At 38.1% G+C, this 18,884-nt stretch overlaps 1 protein-coding gene across 1 annotated transcript in view; it reads right to left on the bottom strand.

The window, feature by feature from the left end:
• The window catches only part of TEX11 (testis expressed 11), a 43,287-nt gene that overhangs the window by 21,169 nt on the left and 3,234 nt on the right, over positions 1-18,884 (bottom strand). The window contains exons 4-16 of the mRNA XM_063345880.1: positions 18,343-18,422; positions 17,844-17,924; positions 17,641-17,760; positions 16,081-16,161; positions 13,459-13,544; positions 11,950-12,007; positions 10,351-10,446; positions 8,024-8,105; positions 6,199-6,277; positions 5,304-5,455; positions 4,524-4,609; positions 3,214-3,351; positions 285-370 (exon numbers count right to left, since the gene is read on the bottom strand). Of these exons, the coding sequence (XP_063201950.1) occupies positions 285-370; positions 3,214-3,351; positions 4,524-4,609; positions 5,304-5,455; positions 6,199-6,277; positions 8,024-8,105; positions 10,351-10,446; positions 11,950-12,007; positions 13,459-13,544; positions 16,081-16,161; positions 17,641-17,760; positions 17,844-17,924; positions 18,343-18,422 (1,225 nt within the window). The remainder of the gene's footprint in view (positions 1-284; positions 371-3,213; positions 3,352-4,523; positions 4,610-5,303; positions 5,456-6,198; positions 6,278-8,023; positions 8,106-10,350; positions 10,447-11,949; positions 12,008-13,458; positions 13,545-16,080; positions 16,162-17,640; positions 17,761-17,843; positions 17,925-18,342; positions 18,423-18,884) is intronic.

The raw sequence follows: 18,884 nt of genomic DNA, 5'->3' as shown, positions 1-18,884 counted from the left end.
TCACCAAATATATTGTTGGCAATCTCATTAGAGTCGCTGTTGGTCATCTGTCCAAATTACAATGTACTCATAAAATTCAGAGCAACTAATAGTATTTGCTTGGGAGAGACTTGGACCATCTGTAGATATTAAGAGTTCAGGCTTGAGGTACATCTGCAGCATCAAAAAGACTGATAGCTAATCTTTCATCTACTCTATTTTCCACCTTCCTCAAGATAATAAATTACTTTTGAAAAAGAAACCAGAAAAAATTCTCTTTCCTTGTAAATATATTGAATACTCACTTTAAAGCTGCAAATAATTGTTGGCAGTCTTGTAAATGTTCAGACAAATACTCCAAAGCTTTGATAGCCACAACTTGTTGTTCATTCTGAAAATAAATTAAAACATGTTTTGTATAAACTGCACTACCTCAGTTACTGTGAAATAATAAAAAAAAAAAAACCAAAAACAAAGCAACAGCATATTCCAGAAGCCTGCGCAGTGTACTAGCAGGAAAAAGAACAAAGGACTCTGCACAGAAGAGCCTCAGAGCGAAGAGAAAACCATAAGGAGAGATCATACATGCACGAAGAGCCTACGGCAAGAACAGGACACATACAGGTTGGCAAGGCTTTCGCGCCTTACGGGGCTATGAACAAAGCCCTAAAGGGCATCCAAAAGCCTCCTCTAATTATGCCAATGTAATCAGCCAGTTCAGACATCACTCAAGTCACCAATCAAGGGCAAACAGGAGAGACAAGTGACTTTTCAGCTTTTCATCGTTGACTTAGGTGTATTTTGTACAGTTTCCTCTAGCACGTCAAAGATCAAATCCCAGAGGCAGAAAAACATGTAACATTTTGATAAGGGGAATTTTAAAGAAATACACCATGTCATTTACAGATACCAACATTTATAACTCAGAATCCTTTATTTTCTCAAAGAAATATTAAAAAAATACAATTGCTCCCTATGTGAAATCAATTTCCATTTTGCATTAAATAACAAATTTGAGTGAGACGTTGGTCATGGGAGCACAAAATACTTAGAAATGCATGAAATACATAGAAATTTTAAAAGTAGGCCAAGTTACAAAGGTTACAGCTATCCTACTTATATCAATAAAGCAAAGCAAAGACAATGTTATCTGCTCTACCTCTAAAGCAATATGGGCCGCTAAACTCAGGAGGTTAGTGCCTGTATTTTCATCCACTCTCAGCTTGTCTTCATGTTGAGATGACTTTTCTGCTAGCTTCCCCATTTCAATAACTGTTTCCACAGCTGAAATATACATAGGGAAACATTAATTATTTTTTTATAGAAGCAATTGGAAGGTGTTTTAATGAGGCTTTAGAAACGACTTATGAAAGGCTATAATTTTTTTTTTTTAATATGAAAAACCAAGACAAGAAAACCTGACCATACCAGCACTTTTCCACAATTACGCATTTCTTCCTAGAGAGGTGCCAAAAGGTTTTCCAAGCTACTAATCTAAGGAAACAAGGATGCCATACAAATGAAACCTATCTCACGTCCTTAATCTTGTTCTGCTAAATAACTATTTGTCACTGAAGACAGAAGACTTTCTCTAATACATTGTCTGGGCGTGATTCCAAGCTCCCACATCTTGGCTTATGCTAAGGGTGCTGCTGCTTTTATGTTCATGCTGTGCTGTGGTTCCCACTCTATATTATGTGAACAAATTATGCTGTCATTAAAAAGATGTATAGAGAACAATTAATTGGCACAGAACTCATCGGAAAATAAGCTCTGCATGTTACTCTGTATTCTAAGTAAGTATAGTCTATTTCTCAATTTCCACTACTTGAGCTAAGATTCTCATTAAAATACGAAATGGCAGAACTCATTATAAAGAGGAAAGAGTCTACAGGGATATGTCATTCTGTAAGTCATCTCAGTAATTTCTACTTGTCCAGAGAAATTAAGAGCAGCAATAATGGTTCCGTTAAGGTTCATTTAGCTCAGTATCCTTTTTTTTATATTGTATATGCATACAAAGGAATATTAGAAACGGTAAGTATACAATGATTCTCACCCTGAGATGCTACTATAGCTTCTGCCCAGGAGAAGATTAGAGACGTCCTAGCCAGAGGTTCCATCCAGACAATATCAGGTATGGCAAAGGACTCCACACTTTACATATTGTGTGCAAAAAGCATCCCACTCTAACAGTTTAAATCTACAGCCTGACAGTTTCAATGACGTTACAGACCCTTCTTCTACCTTCCCTCTATTGTCTTTCTCAAGATGAACAGTCCAAATCCGCATAGTATTTTCTAATATATTCAGCACTGCTGCTCCTTGTAGTGGACCCTTTATCTTTTAAGTTCTACCTTTATCAGTATCTTTCTCCATCACTGCAATCTTATAGACACTGAATTTAGTAAAGATGCTGTTTGGATCACACCTCTTTGCTTCTTTAACTGCCTCTTTAGCCTATTCACAGAAGAGATTAATGGAAATCAGTACACTGACATCTTGAAATCAGTAATATGATTCGCAATAGAAGAGAGCTAAAAAGATACACAAAATGTTAATAGTTACATTTTTGATATTCATTATAATTACTCAAGATATAATATTATAATTACTGGAGAAGTTTGGTTTGGCAACATCTTCCCTGGAAAGTAAAGTGACAAGAGCAGAAGATGGCACTAAAGACCAACAAGAACCAGACTGAGAAAAAAGCCAATTCCTCAAAATTAGAGCTGCAGAATCAGAAAACAAGAGAAGCCCTTAGAATGCTGAAAAATTAAACTCCCTTCTGTCACTTTGAGCTGTGAAGTTTACACCCCCAAACCAGGAGGCCTAGACAGGTAAAGCCGGTAAACTGCTCTGCAGAGGTGAGGTCTAACACAGTTGTGGGAAGTTCTCGTGAGACAAGTCAAACATTTTTCCTGCCAAGGCTCATCAGTCTTGAAGAGAGGAGGACCTCTAATCTGAGAAGAAATCCAATAGACCGAGGCATGGTCACGCAACTTGTGAACTGTTTCCCCCATTTGAATGACAGGTGATACAAGAGGGCCCCACAGCAGCTAAGATGATGAACGACATCTCTCTGCCAGATGATGCAAGATAGGCAAAGACAGTTCCCTCTCTCAAAGCAAAAAAGGTACAGTAACAAAAGTGTAAATTAAGTCGCAATGACACAGCTACAAAAATAAAAACAATGCAAATAAATAAATATTTATACATATGTATTATCTATACCTTGTCAATTTGTTTCAGATGAAGATAGCAAGAAGCCATGTTCCTCTGCAGCTTAGCTAAGTTCTGATCTATCTGCCCAGGCGTGTAGAAGCTGACAGAATAATTGTACCAGTGAAGAGCTTCAGAGTAGCTTTTTGCCTAGGAAATTTAAAAGACAAAAACCAAAACAAAACAAATCCAAAAAACAAACACACCCTTATTTGGGTGATTAAACTGCCTACCTTACCCCAATTTTTTTTTTAAAAAGGTCATAGGATATGAAAGATTCAGATAATCAAGTATATTCTAGTGTAACCTTTCCCCCAGAAGAGCAATCATTGGTCCCACAACACAGGTAATATTCATTAGGAGAACTGACACTTTACCTACTCCTACTCTTCTCTTATTCTTACAGGCATTAGCAAAGACAGGACACTGGACTAGATGGGTCATTCATCTGACCCAGAAAGGACACTCTTATGACGAAATACAAACCAGAAACATTATTTCAAAAAAATCTCTCTCTTCACGATACAAAGCAACTGAAACTAAGAGAAAAAGACAAAAATGTTTATCCCATTTAGACTTGAGTCTTGATGATACTACACTGAAGATGGTGCTCCCAACTATAGTTCCAATTTGGACAGAGAATTTATTTTAAAATGAGAAGGGAGAAAGCTGTGTCATTAGCAAAATTCCTTCTTGACTACACAGATGATAGGTAATAAAATGGCACGTGTGTTTTTCTTTATGTCTTCAAGAAACTAGCATATGACAGAAGTACAAGAGTAGAACATAAGCTCATCTTCTCCAAATACTGAAAGAATAAAAAGGTATCTGGTTTTGAATAACAGAACTTATATATGCTCACAGTACGAACGTATATGAACTAAGATACAATGTAAGCATACAAAGCTACTTCATATATAGGCTAAAAAGAAAATCAATGTACAAACGATAACACTTCACGCTCCTTAAAGCAACAACTGACCGTCAGATGGTAGGAACTGTAAAATAAACAGCACAATGTAAAGAATATTTTCAGGCTTTTGATACCCTTTCCAGGACAGAACCAGAATGATGGATTGCACAGGTTTCTTGGCTGATCAGTTCTGGACGTAACTGTTCCCATGTACAAACCCTGAGATGAGGCTACCTGAAACTTGATGTTGTAATGGAAAACAGCACCCAGCTGGATAAAAACAAAACTAGTGTGGGGGTCCTAGTAACAGCTTGCACTCTGACCAAAACCAAACATACCAAAGGGGTCAGACAATGCAGACCCTCATTTTCAACGATACAAATAACAACGCTACTGTTTGGTCCCAAACCTCATAATGTTTGGCAGCTCTGTCCCACAAGATGATGTGTAGCTGGTTCAAGGCTTCAGGCAACAGCTGTTTCCCAGTATAATGACCTGAAAAGATATTGCAAATCATCACTTTACAAAAACTTTAAGAAGAACACTGAGAAACACTTAAGAACTGAGACAGATCATCCCATAGCCTACATCAAAAAGCACTAACACAACAACAGTTTCAGCCAGGACCCAGTGTTTCATATCCTGCTTCTGAAAAAACAAATAAACAAAAAACCCAAACAAACAAAAGCCCCAAAAATGGTGGGTAGGAGAATAAATATTTTCATGCTTAAACAACGAAAATGTGGCTTTTGCACCTAGCTTGATGCTACATAAAATACGGTCTGATTTCCTGCAGATCTGACAGTCAAAAAATACTACAGTGCTAAAGGTGCGACAGACCTGAAACTGTTCTTCAGCTGCTCAAATAAGGATATGCAACCTGTTTAAATACTGACAAACAAAAACATATTGGGCTGGATGGACAAAGTATTAACATTATGCAGAACTTCTCATAAATGTTTCTAATCCCACGTGTATCAGTCTACGCTAAGAAGGAGGAATTGTTCTAGCAAGTGACTTTAACCCTGCGCTTTACCATGACTGTCATTCATTATGGAAGCTGAGAGTTGCCACGCAAAAGAAACATAGAAAGGAAGACGAGATAAGCAAAATAGTGAAAATCAGAATTCAAGACTTTAGCCAACTAAATCCAGCTTTCAGTAAACAGCAGCTAAAGAAGGATACAGACCTATAACAATTTCTTCAACCTTTTGCTTAGCAAGAAGCTCCCTCTTATTCTGCAACAGGAACTCGATGTGGAGCAGGGTAATTTTTCCAAGGTCAGGAGAAGATTCAAATCGTTCAGCAACAGATTTCAGAAAATCAAAACCAACTGATTCCCTATTCACACAGATGCATTTTTAAGAGGCTGCACAAGAAGAGGTGTTAATTTTCCATTCTAAAAACTAACATATTCACACCGTGCAACATGTTTCTCATTTATACTACTGGCACACAATCACACTGACAGAGTGAGTCAAGGTATGAATTTACTGCACTTCATCTATTCATCAGTAACTTCCTATTAGCACATGCTTGTTCCACAGTCTTCACAAGAGAGCTTACTCCTCACAATGAAAAGAGTAAGAATTTACTGCAAGACAGAAGCATATACATAGGTAATCATGATGCAGTATTCAACAGTGTGAAATTTCAGTGATTTATTTTGCAGTAACTTGTTCATCCTTATACTGCTTTTCACAAAAACAATTCTAGGACTCCAAACTCTTTCATTCTGAGGGTTGATTAGTTGATATGGAAGACAGATTTCAGTCAGATAATTCCAGACTTACATATATATTATTCCAGATATATATTAAAACTACATAAGGAGAATATTATCATTCCAAAGTAAGGCTACAGTATTGCAAGTTGCCACACAACATTATGTCACACCATGTTCTGCTGCTGCCATAATCACCTTGCTATAGAAGAGACAGGCTCCCTCTCAAAACTGTTCACCTATCTCTGTGATTTTTTTATTTAAAATAAAGCGTCATTGTAAAATAGATGTTCTTTGCTTATAACAGAACACCTATAAAGCCCAAATATTGTGCTCACCCCACTTACTGATGCTTTCATACCTTCCATGCTCCAGCAGCAGTTTGGCAGTATTCAAACAAAAGTCTAAAGACATCTCATGGTGCAGGAACTCTGCAACAGCTAGACAGAACACAAAGCAGGTGAGATCATTTAATCCACTCAGACACTTAACTGCTCAATTTACCATTTATCTCTTACAGCTTCTTTGAAATAAAACCAAAAAGCAATATAATAGTTCTAAAACAAAAGAACAAAAGGAAGAATAAAACATGCCTATTGTGCTTTGACTTTCCTTTCACTGTACCATTAATGTAGTACTACAGAAAGGTGACTAGCCCTGGAATTCTAGCCCTCTGTCTCTTTAAACAGAACAGCACAGGCTTTTGTAGCACAAACTTTTGCCTCGAGCTGCTTTCCATCAAAATGTCTCATCCTTATCCAGCAGGAACCACTTAAGACTGAGGTCAGTGCTCAGGCTGTGCATGGTATCACATGCCAATGGGAAGTACTTCAGCCTAATACTTTTAGCATCAGCTGTTGAACTGACTGGTGCTGATAAGCATGCATCAGTTTTAGACCACTCGGATAAAGTTTAAAAACTGCTAGACTGTGCTGAATGATTAATAACAAGATTTATACATTTGTAGCTTGGATGAGATCAGAGAAGGAACACATAGGAGCAGTTGCTAAAGGAAGCATTTCTAAGGCACCTGTGTACAACTGCACAATACAAGATTTTAGTCAAATGCCTACAACTCAGCAGGAACCTTCACTCGGAAGAATAAGAAGCTGCAGTGCATAGACACAACACTCTCTTCCGCCAGCCATACAAGAAAAGACAGACATCCACTCACTAATAAACTTGCTTGAAAAACTGACTGGAGTCTTGGTGCTACTAAATATAAGCGGAGTGTGTTTTAATAGGCAACACTATGGCTTCACAATTCAAAATGCGGAACAGAAGCCAACTATTGCAATGGTAAGTTTTGAAAAACTGTCCACTTGAAAGCTGGCTGAAATTCCCCAGGAGCAATCTGGAGTTTTCATTCCTGCTAGTCTGGCAGCATTCAAACCATTCAGCTCTCTGCAAGAAATTCCTCATCTCACCCTACATTTATTTCTCAGAGCATTCATTACGCATCTGATGCTTTCCAACCATGAAAAGTACAAAGCCTCTCTTCCATAAGATTTTATTAGTTATGGCAATAAATTTCTCCTGATACATTACTCTTTCTATATTAAAGTCCCCCCCAAAACTTTCTTCTCCTCTCATGCCAATGGAAAAATCAATTTTCTTCAAATGACAAGTTTGAGGAATAAGGAGAAAAGAGTTTATATGCCCTAGGTAAACTAAACAAACACTGGTAACACAGGTTTATAACAACACACTGGGCAGCACTTGATGTCTCTTGGCCAAAATCTGCAAAATCACACACAGAGAACAGCAGTGTTTCACAAGCCTTTCTTCTATGCTGACTGGGTAACAGACAATCCACCTTCACCCTTTTTCAATAACCTTAGGCATATGTCTAAAATAAACCATACCTTTACCTTGTTATACTTTCACTGTCTTCATTCTAACAGCCTTCAGAGTCTTTCCCCTTCCCTGTTTCCAGCAAGTCTATTTAAATTCCCAACAAAAATTAAATCACGCTTAATTCAAACTTACATTAGTACCTGGATAACTCCTCTGTGAACACTGACTACTGTGTCTCACACTCCAAAACCAGAACAACATTTAGCTAATGAAGTTTCCTCTAAAGCACACAAGAAAGGGATTTATTTTTTTTCTTTTCTATATACAACACAGGCTGTCTTCTTGGAGTAGTATGACCTCATTATGAAACCTATTCAGAGTTGTGGTACCTGAGTTGATATCTTCATCTGATGCTCCACTTTTAAGAAGAATTTTGATTTTCAAAAAACATCCTGCTGGATGCAAATTCTCCTGCACAATGAAAAACAATACATTATTTGGACAGCTGTTTGTCAAATATGGATCCTGTGAGAGTCCAGCACATTTATAAACAGACAAATATCAGGAAATCACATACACTCCACTGTATTCTTCAGTTCCATTTTAATGACTGAAGCAATAGGTAGGTAACTGGTAATATTTTCTTCTGAAATGAAATGTATATCTTTATTATTTATTCTTATATTGCCAAAAGACCATGAGGACAATGAAAGTAAGATTCTTATTTTGCTGTGGCCCATTTCCGATACTTTAAAATAGAAGCTGAACAATACTGATTGACATAAACATTTCCTGCTTTTCTGTGTGTGAATTGGCTGGATTACTCAAGAATTAATATGAGCAGAATTCAGAGTAGCTTATAATAATATGAAATTTAGGAGAGAACAACAATGGGAGCAAATGGAAATAATAAAGACTGTCTAATACAGCTCTTGCTAAAACACTGCACATTTCAGACTCCAGAATAAAAATTTTCTGCTACTTTTCCATATCCTCATACAATATCAAAACATACGTTATCAGAAATTATGATAAAAACACCTTCCACCTCAAAAGCTTTTGCAAAAGTAAATACAATAAAAACTGCAAAGGTCTTAGATACTGTAGCAGCATGTTATTTGAATGATTAAAATACACTGCCATTTATATCTTGATCTCATGAGCACGTGCATCATCATCTGTCTGGAAGTTTTAACAGTATGTAGAAAACTGAATTTAAGCTTTCATTTAAAACAGGATTTTGTATTTAAAACTTGTTTTGTATAAGCAGATAATGGAAATTTTAAAATGGTCAACCAAAGACAAATGTAATTTTTTCAAATTTAAGTTACTCTAACTAACCTGAAAAGACAGAAGCACAAAATTAATTCAAGTCTTCATATGGGAAATGGAATTTGTACAAGTGCAAGGGACCTCACTGAGGTGACTGCTTAGAGATATATGAACTTTTTCAGGGTAGCTGGTATATTTATACAGCTCATTTTTCAGGTTCCAGAAGAAATACAGTCACGTTAGTAAAGTGCAATAGAGAAATTAATTGCCTGAAATAAGACCGATGTAGCATGGCTACATAGCTTTCAAAACTGAACTCTGTTTGGCGCTTGCTCAAATATTTGTACAGATAATGAAATGGGGACTCAAAATGTAGTATGGAAATATCCATTATAATCCAAAGCAAGACAAAAGGTCTGATATGTAAAAAGCCAGCTGCTATAAATCTCAAATGGACTACACTATAGTTTATTCTGTCTGTACAGTTTTCATGAATGCGTGCCACAGAAATTTTAGTCACAGAATTGCAGAATCACAGAATGGTTCAGGTTGGAAGGGACCTTAAAGATCATCTCTTTCCAAACCCCCTGCCCTGGGCAGGGACACCTCCCACCAGAGACCAGGCTGCTCAAAGCCTCATCCAGCCTGGCCTTGAACACCAACAGGGATGGGGCATCAACAACTCCCCTGGGCAACCTGTTCTGGTGCCTCACCACCCTCACAGCAAAGAATTTCTTCCTGATATCCAATCTAAATCTCCCCTCCTTCAGTTTGAGGCTGTTACCCCATGTCCTATCATTACACTCCCTGATCCAGAGTCCCTCCCCATCCTTCCTGTAGGCCCCCTTCAAGGACTGGAAGGGGCTCAAAGGTCGCCCTGGAGCCTTCTCTTCTCCAGGCTGAACCCCCCCAACTCTCTCAGCCTGTCCTCACAGCAGAGGGGCTCCAGCCCTCGGATCGTCTTTGTGGCCTCCTCTGGCCCCGCTCCAAGAGGTCCATGTCCTTCTTGTGCTGAGGGCTCCAGAGCTGGACACAGTACTCCAGGTGGGGTCTCACCAGAGCAGAGCAGAGGGGCAGAATCACCTCCCTCACCCTGCTGGCCACACTTCTTTTGATGCAGCCCAGGATGCAGTTGGCTTTCTGGGCTGCAAGCGTGCAATGCCTGCTCATGTTGAGCTTCTCATCCACCAATATCATTATCAAAGGACATCACTATTAATAGGTAGCAAGACAGCTCTACATCTACATGCAAAGAAGTATTTCTCTATAAAAAAGCTGGGAACACCAAAACATACTTAGGAGTCTGAAAACCAAAGCAAAGAAAACATACCTCCGTCTGATATCAAGGAGAACACCCCAGTGATTAATGTGGTCCATATTATTATGTTAATAAATGCTTGAGTTTTGATTGTCACACACCATAAACACAGGAACACGCTACTACCTGATTTGCCAAGCTTATAGCTTTCAATGCCTTCTCAAGATACAGATTGCAATCCCACTCAAAATAGGCTGTAGCTAACAATCGCAGCACTTTAGCCTGGAAAGAAAAACAAACTGGAAGTTTAAATGCCATCTGAAGAACAGAAAAGAAAAATAGCCAGACATGAACATACATGTGAATACAAAAGACTTAAAATCTAAGGTAATGAAAAATAATATCTCTTGGAGTCAAAAGAATGCCTGCCTGGTATTGTTGAGGGATATTAGTTATTTAGCAAAAATAAGTAAATTTTAATCAGAATAAATTATTTAGGATTATAGTATGGTGTGACTTGTGCTGTTTGCCTAGCTTTACTTAGAATGAGTAGCTGGATCTGCTGAACCTTTAGGCCACGATAGTTATTTTTCTTAGTAGTTTTCCCAGCAGCTGGTACAGTGCTGTGTTTAGTCTCTTAGTATGGGAAAGACGTTGATGTCACGCTGCTGTGCCAGTGAGTGCATGTGCACGAGGAGTGTGAACCAGGAGACAGAGAGGCTCCAACCCTCGCTGAAACTGCAGATCAACAAGGTAAGAGCCTGCCTGCCTGAACACAGAAAAAGAATCCAATTAGAAGACCCCAGACCAAAAGACACATGGACAGCGCATGAAGGGCATGTGAGGGGCGGGTGTGTGTATCACAAGGGTATAAGTGCCTGGGGATTTCTTTGTTCAGGGTCCCTCTCTTTGGAGGCAGCGGGCTGACTCTACTGCTGTACCTTTCAATTAAATCAATTATTTTATAAAATCTGACACCTGAGACTCTGCTGCAGGAAACCTAGGGTTGAGCCTGAAGAAGGAAGCACACCCAGGAGTAAGTGTGTGTGTGTGACACCATGAATGGTGCATGAATGCTCGGGCAGCGGCTTCTCCTTTAACAATATCAGATATATAAAGTGACTGCTCAGTTCTGAAGCATATCCAGTCTTCAGCACTGTGCTTCACACAGGACATGAACAACTAGAGTTCAGAGGAGAACAGAAGGGTAGCAAGGAAAATCAGAGATCTGGAAAAAAAAGAATGAAAGAAGAAACCGAAGAAACAGCAGGTACAAACTTCAGTGAGAGGAAAAAAAAAAACAACACCAACCCAAAGACATACATGACAATGGCCTTCAAATGTATAAATAATTTATACACCGAGGAAGAGATTAAAATCTTCTCCATATCCACTGGGGGTAGTAAAAGGAGTAATAGGCTTATGAATGACACAGACGAACGTCTATCAGAAATGACAGAGATGTAACTAATGATGCCTTGAAAGAAGAGGGGGAAGGAAGAAGAGATGGCCTTTCAGGGTCTACTTCAGCCTTACTTTCTACAATTTAATTTCTGTGAAATACTATATTCAAAAGTGATTTAGGGACACCCATTTGTGACTGAACACTCAGACTGATGCTCATAGTGACTAAACTTGCAACTTTGCCAAACGTTGTAGCAGAAAGTATTAAAGTGGAGACCAAGAAATCACTGGTCAGGTTTGGCACAGTGGAGGCAGATGATACAGTAGAGTCAGGTTAACAAAATCCTCCTATTTATAAACTGCAATTTCTCTATTTCTTACCTGCATTTCTTTGCCAACAGAATATTTCATGTCCGTCTTCCCAATGTCATAACTCTGGCTATCAATGATAAGTGAAAGTTAGAATTAAATGGAATGACAAGGATTAATTCAGCCAGTCTTCTGATATGTGCAACATTCCTATCCTTTTCCACTTCTAGCCAGTTAGAAACCTATAAATCACACAAACTAATCTCGGTACTCACAACAGAAAATTTTGTTTTCTTTCTAAATCCTCACATTAAAAATTGTACTCAATCACTTTCTTTAACCTGTTGCACCACCTTCTGTAACATCTTCTAGTCAAACATTTCAGTACGCTTTATCAGTTTTAACCACGGGGGTTTTGAAGAAGCAAGTCTTCTCATTCCCACCTGACATATAATATCATCATACACAAAAGTTATACATGATCTGGTCTCAAGATCACAGCAAATCAACAGCAGAGACATAAAAAGAAACTGGGAGTCATGATTCCCCATTCTTTTTCTAAAAGTTAAATAATGACGCAAAGGACCACCTAGGAAAAAAGGCAGTAGTAATTCCACAAAACCAGATTCGATTGCAAATGCTGTGAATGAAGAACTGTTAGAAAGAAAAACGATAACTGGGCATTTGTTTCCTGATCTGATATAGTGTCAGTACAGGGAAATCTTAACCCACTAGATGGAGCTACACCTCCTTCTCCAGATAATTACTTGCACTTTGCAAAGGTTTATTTCCTCCTCAAATTTTGTCATCAGGACTCAGTATTTCATTTTCCTCAAGCATAACATACAAAATAATCTCCAAGGCACCAGCTGTAATCAATTTTAAGCATTTCTACAAATCCACTTTGACAACATATGCGACCACAACTATTTTGAATTTGATATGTTGCCATTCATTTTTTTCCGACTATTTAAAAAGAGTGAGAAGAAATAAAAACAAATTTTCTGAGCTGAGGCTGTGACCTTGGCAAGAGGATATGCTTCCTGATAGCCTACATTTTTTCTTCCTTAGTAGTACCACAATACTTATTTGGATCCTACCCAAACCATCTCTAACTATTCCGTTTTCACCTTGATGTCTGTGTCTTTCATCAGCCAATGACTTGCTCTCAATGAAGCACCTCCTTTATGAATACTGTTTAAAACAAATCCATTTAAAACTGGTCAGGGGAATTAATCTACCCTTTTCCAAAGTTTTCATATCCCTTCACTATCACTTATGAATGGCACAAGAACTGGGAACAGCCTCTTCCTAACAGTAACCTCTTTGGAAGGAACGTTAGGGAGAGTATTGGCAAGAACCATGGGAAGAAGGCTTTCATTCTAATGACATGAAAATCAATGTGGAAAGCAGGCTACAGAGTACAACAGTCACTAAGTATCTGCTCAGCTAATTTGGTGCCGTTAAAATCTTGTATTCTCACATTTTTAATTAAACCTCTACTTTCCCTTGCTCCCCCCTCACATTCACACATATTTTTACATCTCAAAAGCAGGATTTTATTTTGTCTTTGCACATTACCTGAGCCAGAAGGAGCTCTGTTCATACCTCTTCCATTCGTAGGTTTCCACTCCAAAATTGTAACAGAGAATTGATAGGTAACAGGTCTGCAAAAAAAGACTCCTGCTTCTATAATGTTCTGTAGAAACACCATTAGACCTATGGACTGCAGTCTCAGGTTCTTTAAAACGCATTTTACTTTAAAGATATATCCACTGTTATCACTTCTGACCTTACACAAGGGGATACTGAACACAACTGAAATGGAATAATAATTGTGTGGGAAAGTAAAGCATCATTAACCAGACCAGGACACACAAAAAACCAGCAGGATTCTTGAAACACATGAGGCAGAATAGTTCCTCACGAAATCACACTGAAAGCACTAGGACTGCGTAAAGTAAACAATAAAAATTAAAACTTGAGAGGAAAAACTGTAATATTATAACTTCATTTTTAAAAATGACAAAAAAAGTTTTATATAGTTAAGTGAAAAGGATTGCCTCTTCCATGGTAGTCTTCTTCCAAGCATGTCTCTTTGGGGTTAAAAAAGGATGATCCATATTACAAGTTTTAGGAAAAAACTGTTTTTGAATGCTTCGTTATTCAGAGCACTGTTGCTTTCTGCTTTATCAGTCAGTCCTGACAACATCTGTTCATAACAACCTGTCTTTCCTTTGAAATGATTTGCAGCTGTCACATGTCGTCCAAAGAAGAGACAGAAAAGCCATTTTATATGCTAACAGGCTGCCAATATTTACATCCATTTTGCCTCTGCAGTAACTTTCTTTTAAGTACTTTCTTTTCCAAGCATAAATGATGTTTTCTGCAAGTGACTACAGATTTCGAATCCTCAAGCAAGAATGACAGAGGTAGCACAGCATCTTGCTTCAAATTTATTGTTTATCTCATTGCAATCCAGAGGCAAATGCACAGATTCAGTATGCATGAACAAAAAACCCAATCACTCTCAGATGTGAAACCCTTACTTTTGATAAGTTCATTTGTGAGTTTTTTCTTTCCAGCACAGAAAGTTTACTGTATTGAGAGGGTTTCATGTTTTTAGCATAATGCTGTAGGCATACTGTGGCATACCCCATTCATCTACTTGCATGCTTGGGAAAGAATTATTTCAAAGGATAATTAAAATACTATGTCAGTGAATTACTGTGTTCCAGGTGTCAAGTGTAACACTAAAATACCCCCATAAACCTGGCACCTCTCTGAACAACAAGTGTTTGGAACAATTCCGGCATTTCACCCTGTAGGGCAAGAGTTACTGGTAATGGTTCATAGACCACTGATGATCCACAAGCTGCAAATCCTCTCCAGCCGATCTGTGGTACCACGCACTACCATAACGCAACAACCCCCTTGTGATACTCTGCAAGTGCTCTCTGGTACAATGGGAGCCTGGAAGAGTTAAGCACTGATGGCTACCCAGTGGTCCAGAAGTTTTGAAGTCACTCAGCAACCACTAGCTCTTTCCTTTTTCTTACTGTTTAAACACCACTCTTTAAAGCAGAAGTAAATTGTGTCTCTCATGATCAGAAACCTTCTCCTTGTTTGCATCAGTGCTCCTGCTTTGTGAAGAGCATTTATCATGGGAAGTTTAATATTATTTAATGGAGGAGTTTAAGCAGAAAGCATGAAATTCATTTAAAATGAAATGAGGAACAGTAGTGCAAAGTCCCCAGTGAGCATCTTCAACAATTCACAGCAAGAAGCTCTGCTTTTATGATTCAAATCAAAGCTAGACCCCTGCAACTGACTGCAACAGTGCACTTGGATGCACTGAAGAAAGACAGCAGATCACAAAAACCAGTTTAAAATTGGTTGGAGTTTATTTGGTTAAAAACCCAATCAAACTCCAACTGTATTTCCCGTATTTTCATTTCAGAATTCACATCTACCCCTTTGAATTTTACTACCTGTACCACAGGTGATAAAGGAATAAAATGTTTCCTAAATATTGGGAAAACATTAAAGTAAACGAAAATAAATGTGGGGAAGTATATTCTCATATAAACATATTAGACTTTTATCTTTGCAAACAAAGAACTAGTCTGCATATGCTAGAGTCTGTTTTCTCCGGACATTTTTCTCTGACACAAGAACTACAAAAAACACAGTTTAGTGCAATGGGAAGCCTCCATTCATAGCTCTGTAGCTTCATGAAGAAGATTAGTACTGAGGGTAGTGACAGACCTGCATATCAAAAACTTAGTAACTCAGCTCTGCTCTTGTCCCATCTGGCTCCAGACAAAACTTCACATAGGTACAAGTGAAGAAGCAATATACAAGATCAAGGCGTAAAACGCAGCTAGTTCTGTAGAAGAGTAGGTTGTACATTCAATTTAGAAATCTTTTTGCCTTGCTTGCTTATTCTTTAGGAAAAGTTTATCCTTCTATTTCAAATGCTAACGTCTGAGAAGCATGAAAAAATGAACTTTGAAGAAAAAAACTGCCGTTTAATGCAAAATTTTTAGCGAGAAAATCTCAAAGTAGCAACCAACCACAGAAAAGATACGTAGTTGAGACTACTTTTCAAAATTTTATATGGCATATGTCATTCTTTAACATATAGAGAGGAAAGCAGATTTTCAAAGTTTGGAATGATAAAGAAAGGATGATTTCACTTACCTCTTTTGGTAATTTCATCAACATATCTTTGCAGCGCTGCACACACATCACCGCTTTCTGAAAATCCCCTTGAGCAACTGCCTAAGCAAGCAGTAGAGCATGCCAACAAACCGTTAGTGAGTAACATGTCTTTAAAATTCATTAAAAGAATGATTCTCTAAAATAGCACTTGGCTTTTTCATGTTCAGTAAAGCCAGGTTTGGGATTAGATATCTGTCCTTACAGTGCTACAATAATTCTGCATATTTCTACATATTCCCAGATGATAAAGACATCCAGAAAAGCACTGCAGTCCTTAGGTAGTGTGAAAAGGCCAGAGGCCTTTTCATTCAGATGTTAAGATGATACAACAATTCAGCAAATCTTAAACCACGTCTCCAATAATTTAAGGTGATCCTTTGTCTCCATGATCAAAGTAAAAATTCTGGCCACTGCTTAGGGAAGCTCTTGAGTATTTTGGAGATAGTACTCCCCTTCTAGATACTGAGGTCAGTGGTGTTATCAACAAATGCAGGCAACTACATTTTTTTCATATTTACACCCATATGTTTATAATACTCTATAGCATTGATAAAGTACTCAGAAACTTCAGCCAAGTACAACAATGCTTCACAAAACTTAGAATTTTTAAATTACATACTTTGAATTATTGTAATTTGTGTTGTTGATCCCCTAGAAAACCTTTAGCACTTTTTCAAACTTCTCTTATATTGAGCTAGGTATTTTTTTATAATTATCACCATGATTCCTACCTCACTGTATGATGCCAGAGTTTGAGACTTTAAAGAAAATATCAAAGTCATGGAACTCACTATTTCCAGATCTTGTCATTTTATGATGATTCTCCTACTGTTTAAAGCCTTTATACGTGGAAAGCAGCATGCACGAGGTTATGGAAGAAAAGGTATTCATGCATAGAAAGATCTCTGATGGCATATAATATTAACAGCTTTAATGATGTTCATGAGTTTGCAGAGCCATGAAAGTTTTAAGTTACAGAAGACTTTGCACATGTGGCTTATAATATTTACTTGTTAAGACACAAACCTTGGCTATCTGCAGTCATGATGAATACTACCTCATATATTTTCAATCAGCCTAGCTGCAAATACTAGCACAGTATGATGAGCGTTCCAAGGTGACTAGTCTTGCCGTATACATGTTACACGAATGCACTTTGGGGGACCCAGGCTCTACTCCACTCCTATCCCACTTCTTCAGTCAAGCACAGGACACCTTTGGAACTGACACGTTCATGATTCAGAAAGGTGGCTGTTTGTACGCTAAACAGCCATGCTGTCCAAATCACAGAGCAACAAATCTGAACTAGAAGATATAAACACCACAGCAGAACTGACTGTGATAAATTAGGCAAATTAAAAATCATTAAATGATTGCAACACTGAATGCAAACACAAGATCTGCTATCTTACATCTAAGTGCAGGAAATATATCCCTCAGCAAGCCTTCAACAGCAAGCATTCATACATGTAATAACTGGGTCAGAGTTTCCCTCTATAACCCTAGAGACTTATAAGGAAAACTGTGAAGAACACGTACTGATTCTGCCTGATAAGAGAGTACTTTGAAGAGGTTCTTCTCCACATCAGCTTTGTGCACGTGAATATCTGCTTCACCATCGCTCCCCTTAAGTAACTTTGCATACAGTTTTTCTATACTCTGGAAAACAAAGCACAGGCATTACCCATGGAACTTACAAATTAAGCGCATTTGTAAGAAATTAAAACTGGAAAAGGACTTACACTCATGGCAATCTCTAGAAATCCGTCAGCAAGATCAGCTTTTCCAATATCTATCCACCCTTTCCCAGTTTTCATACACATCTGAAGGAGAAAATCATAAGCGCTTTGTGAAAATGTAGTCACTTTCAAGAAAGGCAACGTTAGATCTCATCTCATTGATGCATATATCTAACGTAGGAGAGGGGTATTTCAGCTCTTCAATTTGTGACAAGCGCCTCACATCTGAATGAAGCCCTTAACACTTAATGCAGCATAAGACTTATGGTGCCTTACTACACAATATTCTAAGATACTGAAATAAATGAACTTGTTGCTCATATAACAACTTGCCATATGACAAAGCAAGGTAGCCCTGTGATAATACAGGTCGCCCTGCAGCATGTCTGTTCCTCAGAACTACAGGTATATTCCCCGGCCTTTCCAAAGCAACTCTAATAGGGCCTGAAGGTTTCCCGTGGTGATCAACTGTACTTTGTTGCTCACCCACCATTAGCCTTACCAAAATTTGTCTTCGAATAGTTCCCTCTGGAGGATCGCTGCCTTCACAAAGGCACACCAGTCTGCAAGCAACAAACCGTACTGCAAGAAAACAGCGCAGACATTCGTAAGTTCCCTTTTCTCTTCTTTGTTTTTAGAAAGGCAGGCCCTGCCATATCTAAAAGACTTCTTGCCACTTTAAATTACAAGAGAGAAAAATGGGAAAACTTCAGGAGTCTGAATTTTAGCCAACCTGCTTAAAATTGCTTTTTAGGCAGTAAGAAAAAAAAATATTCTCATCAAAATACCTATTAAGCACTTTAGAGAGAGTTTAAGTTAAATACATGGTATTCAAAGACTTAATTACGTTGCAGGTGCTTACAGTAACATGTCTTGAGAGCTTCAAAATAGCCTTCAGCAAAATAGAGAAATTAAGTTTAATAATCTTTACATTTTCAAAGTAAAAAGCAAAAATATTTTCAGGCCTTCCTTATACATCAGGGATGGAAAAGACACCACTTAATGTATTTAAAATAGCCTCTCCCTGGCCCTTCAGCTGTGATA

Source organism: Chroicocephalus ridibundus, chromosome 9, assembly GCF_963924245.1.
Source record: "Chroicocephalus ridibundus chromosome 9, bChrRid1.1, whole genome shotgun sequence".
NCBI classification, from domain to species: domain Eukaryota; kingdom Metazoa; phylum Chordata; class Aves; order Charadriiformes; family Laridae; genus Chroicocephalus; species Chroicocephalus ridibundus.
This window is presented reverse-complemented; position numbering and strand designations above follow the sequence as displayed.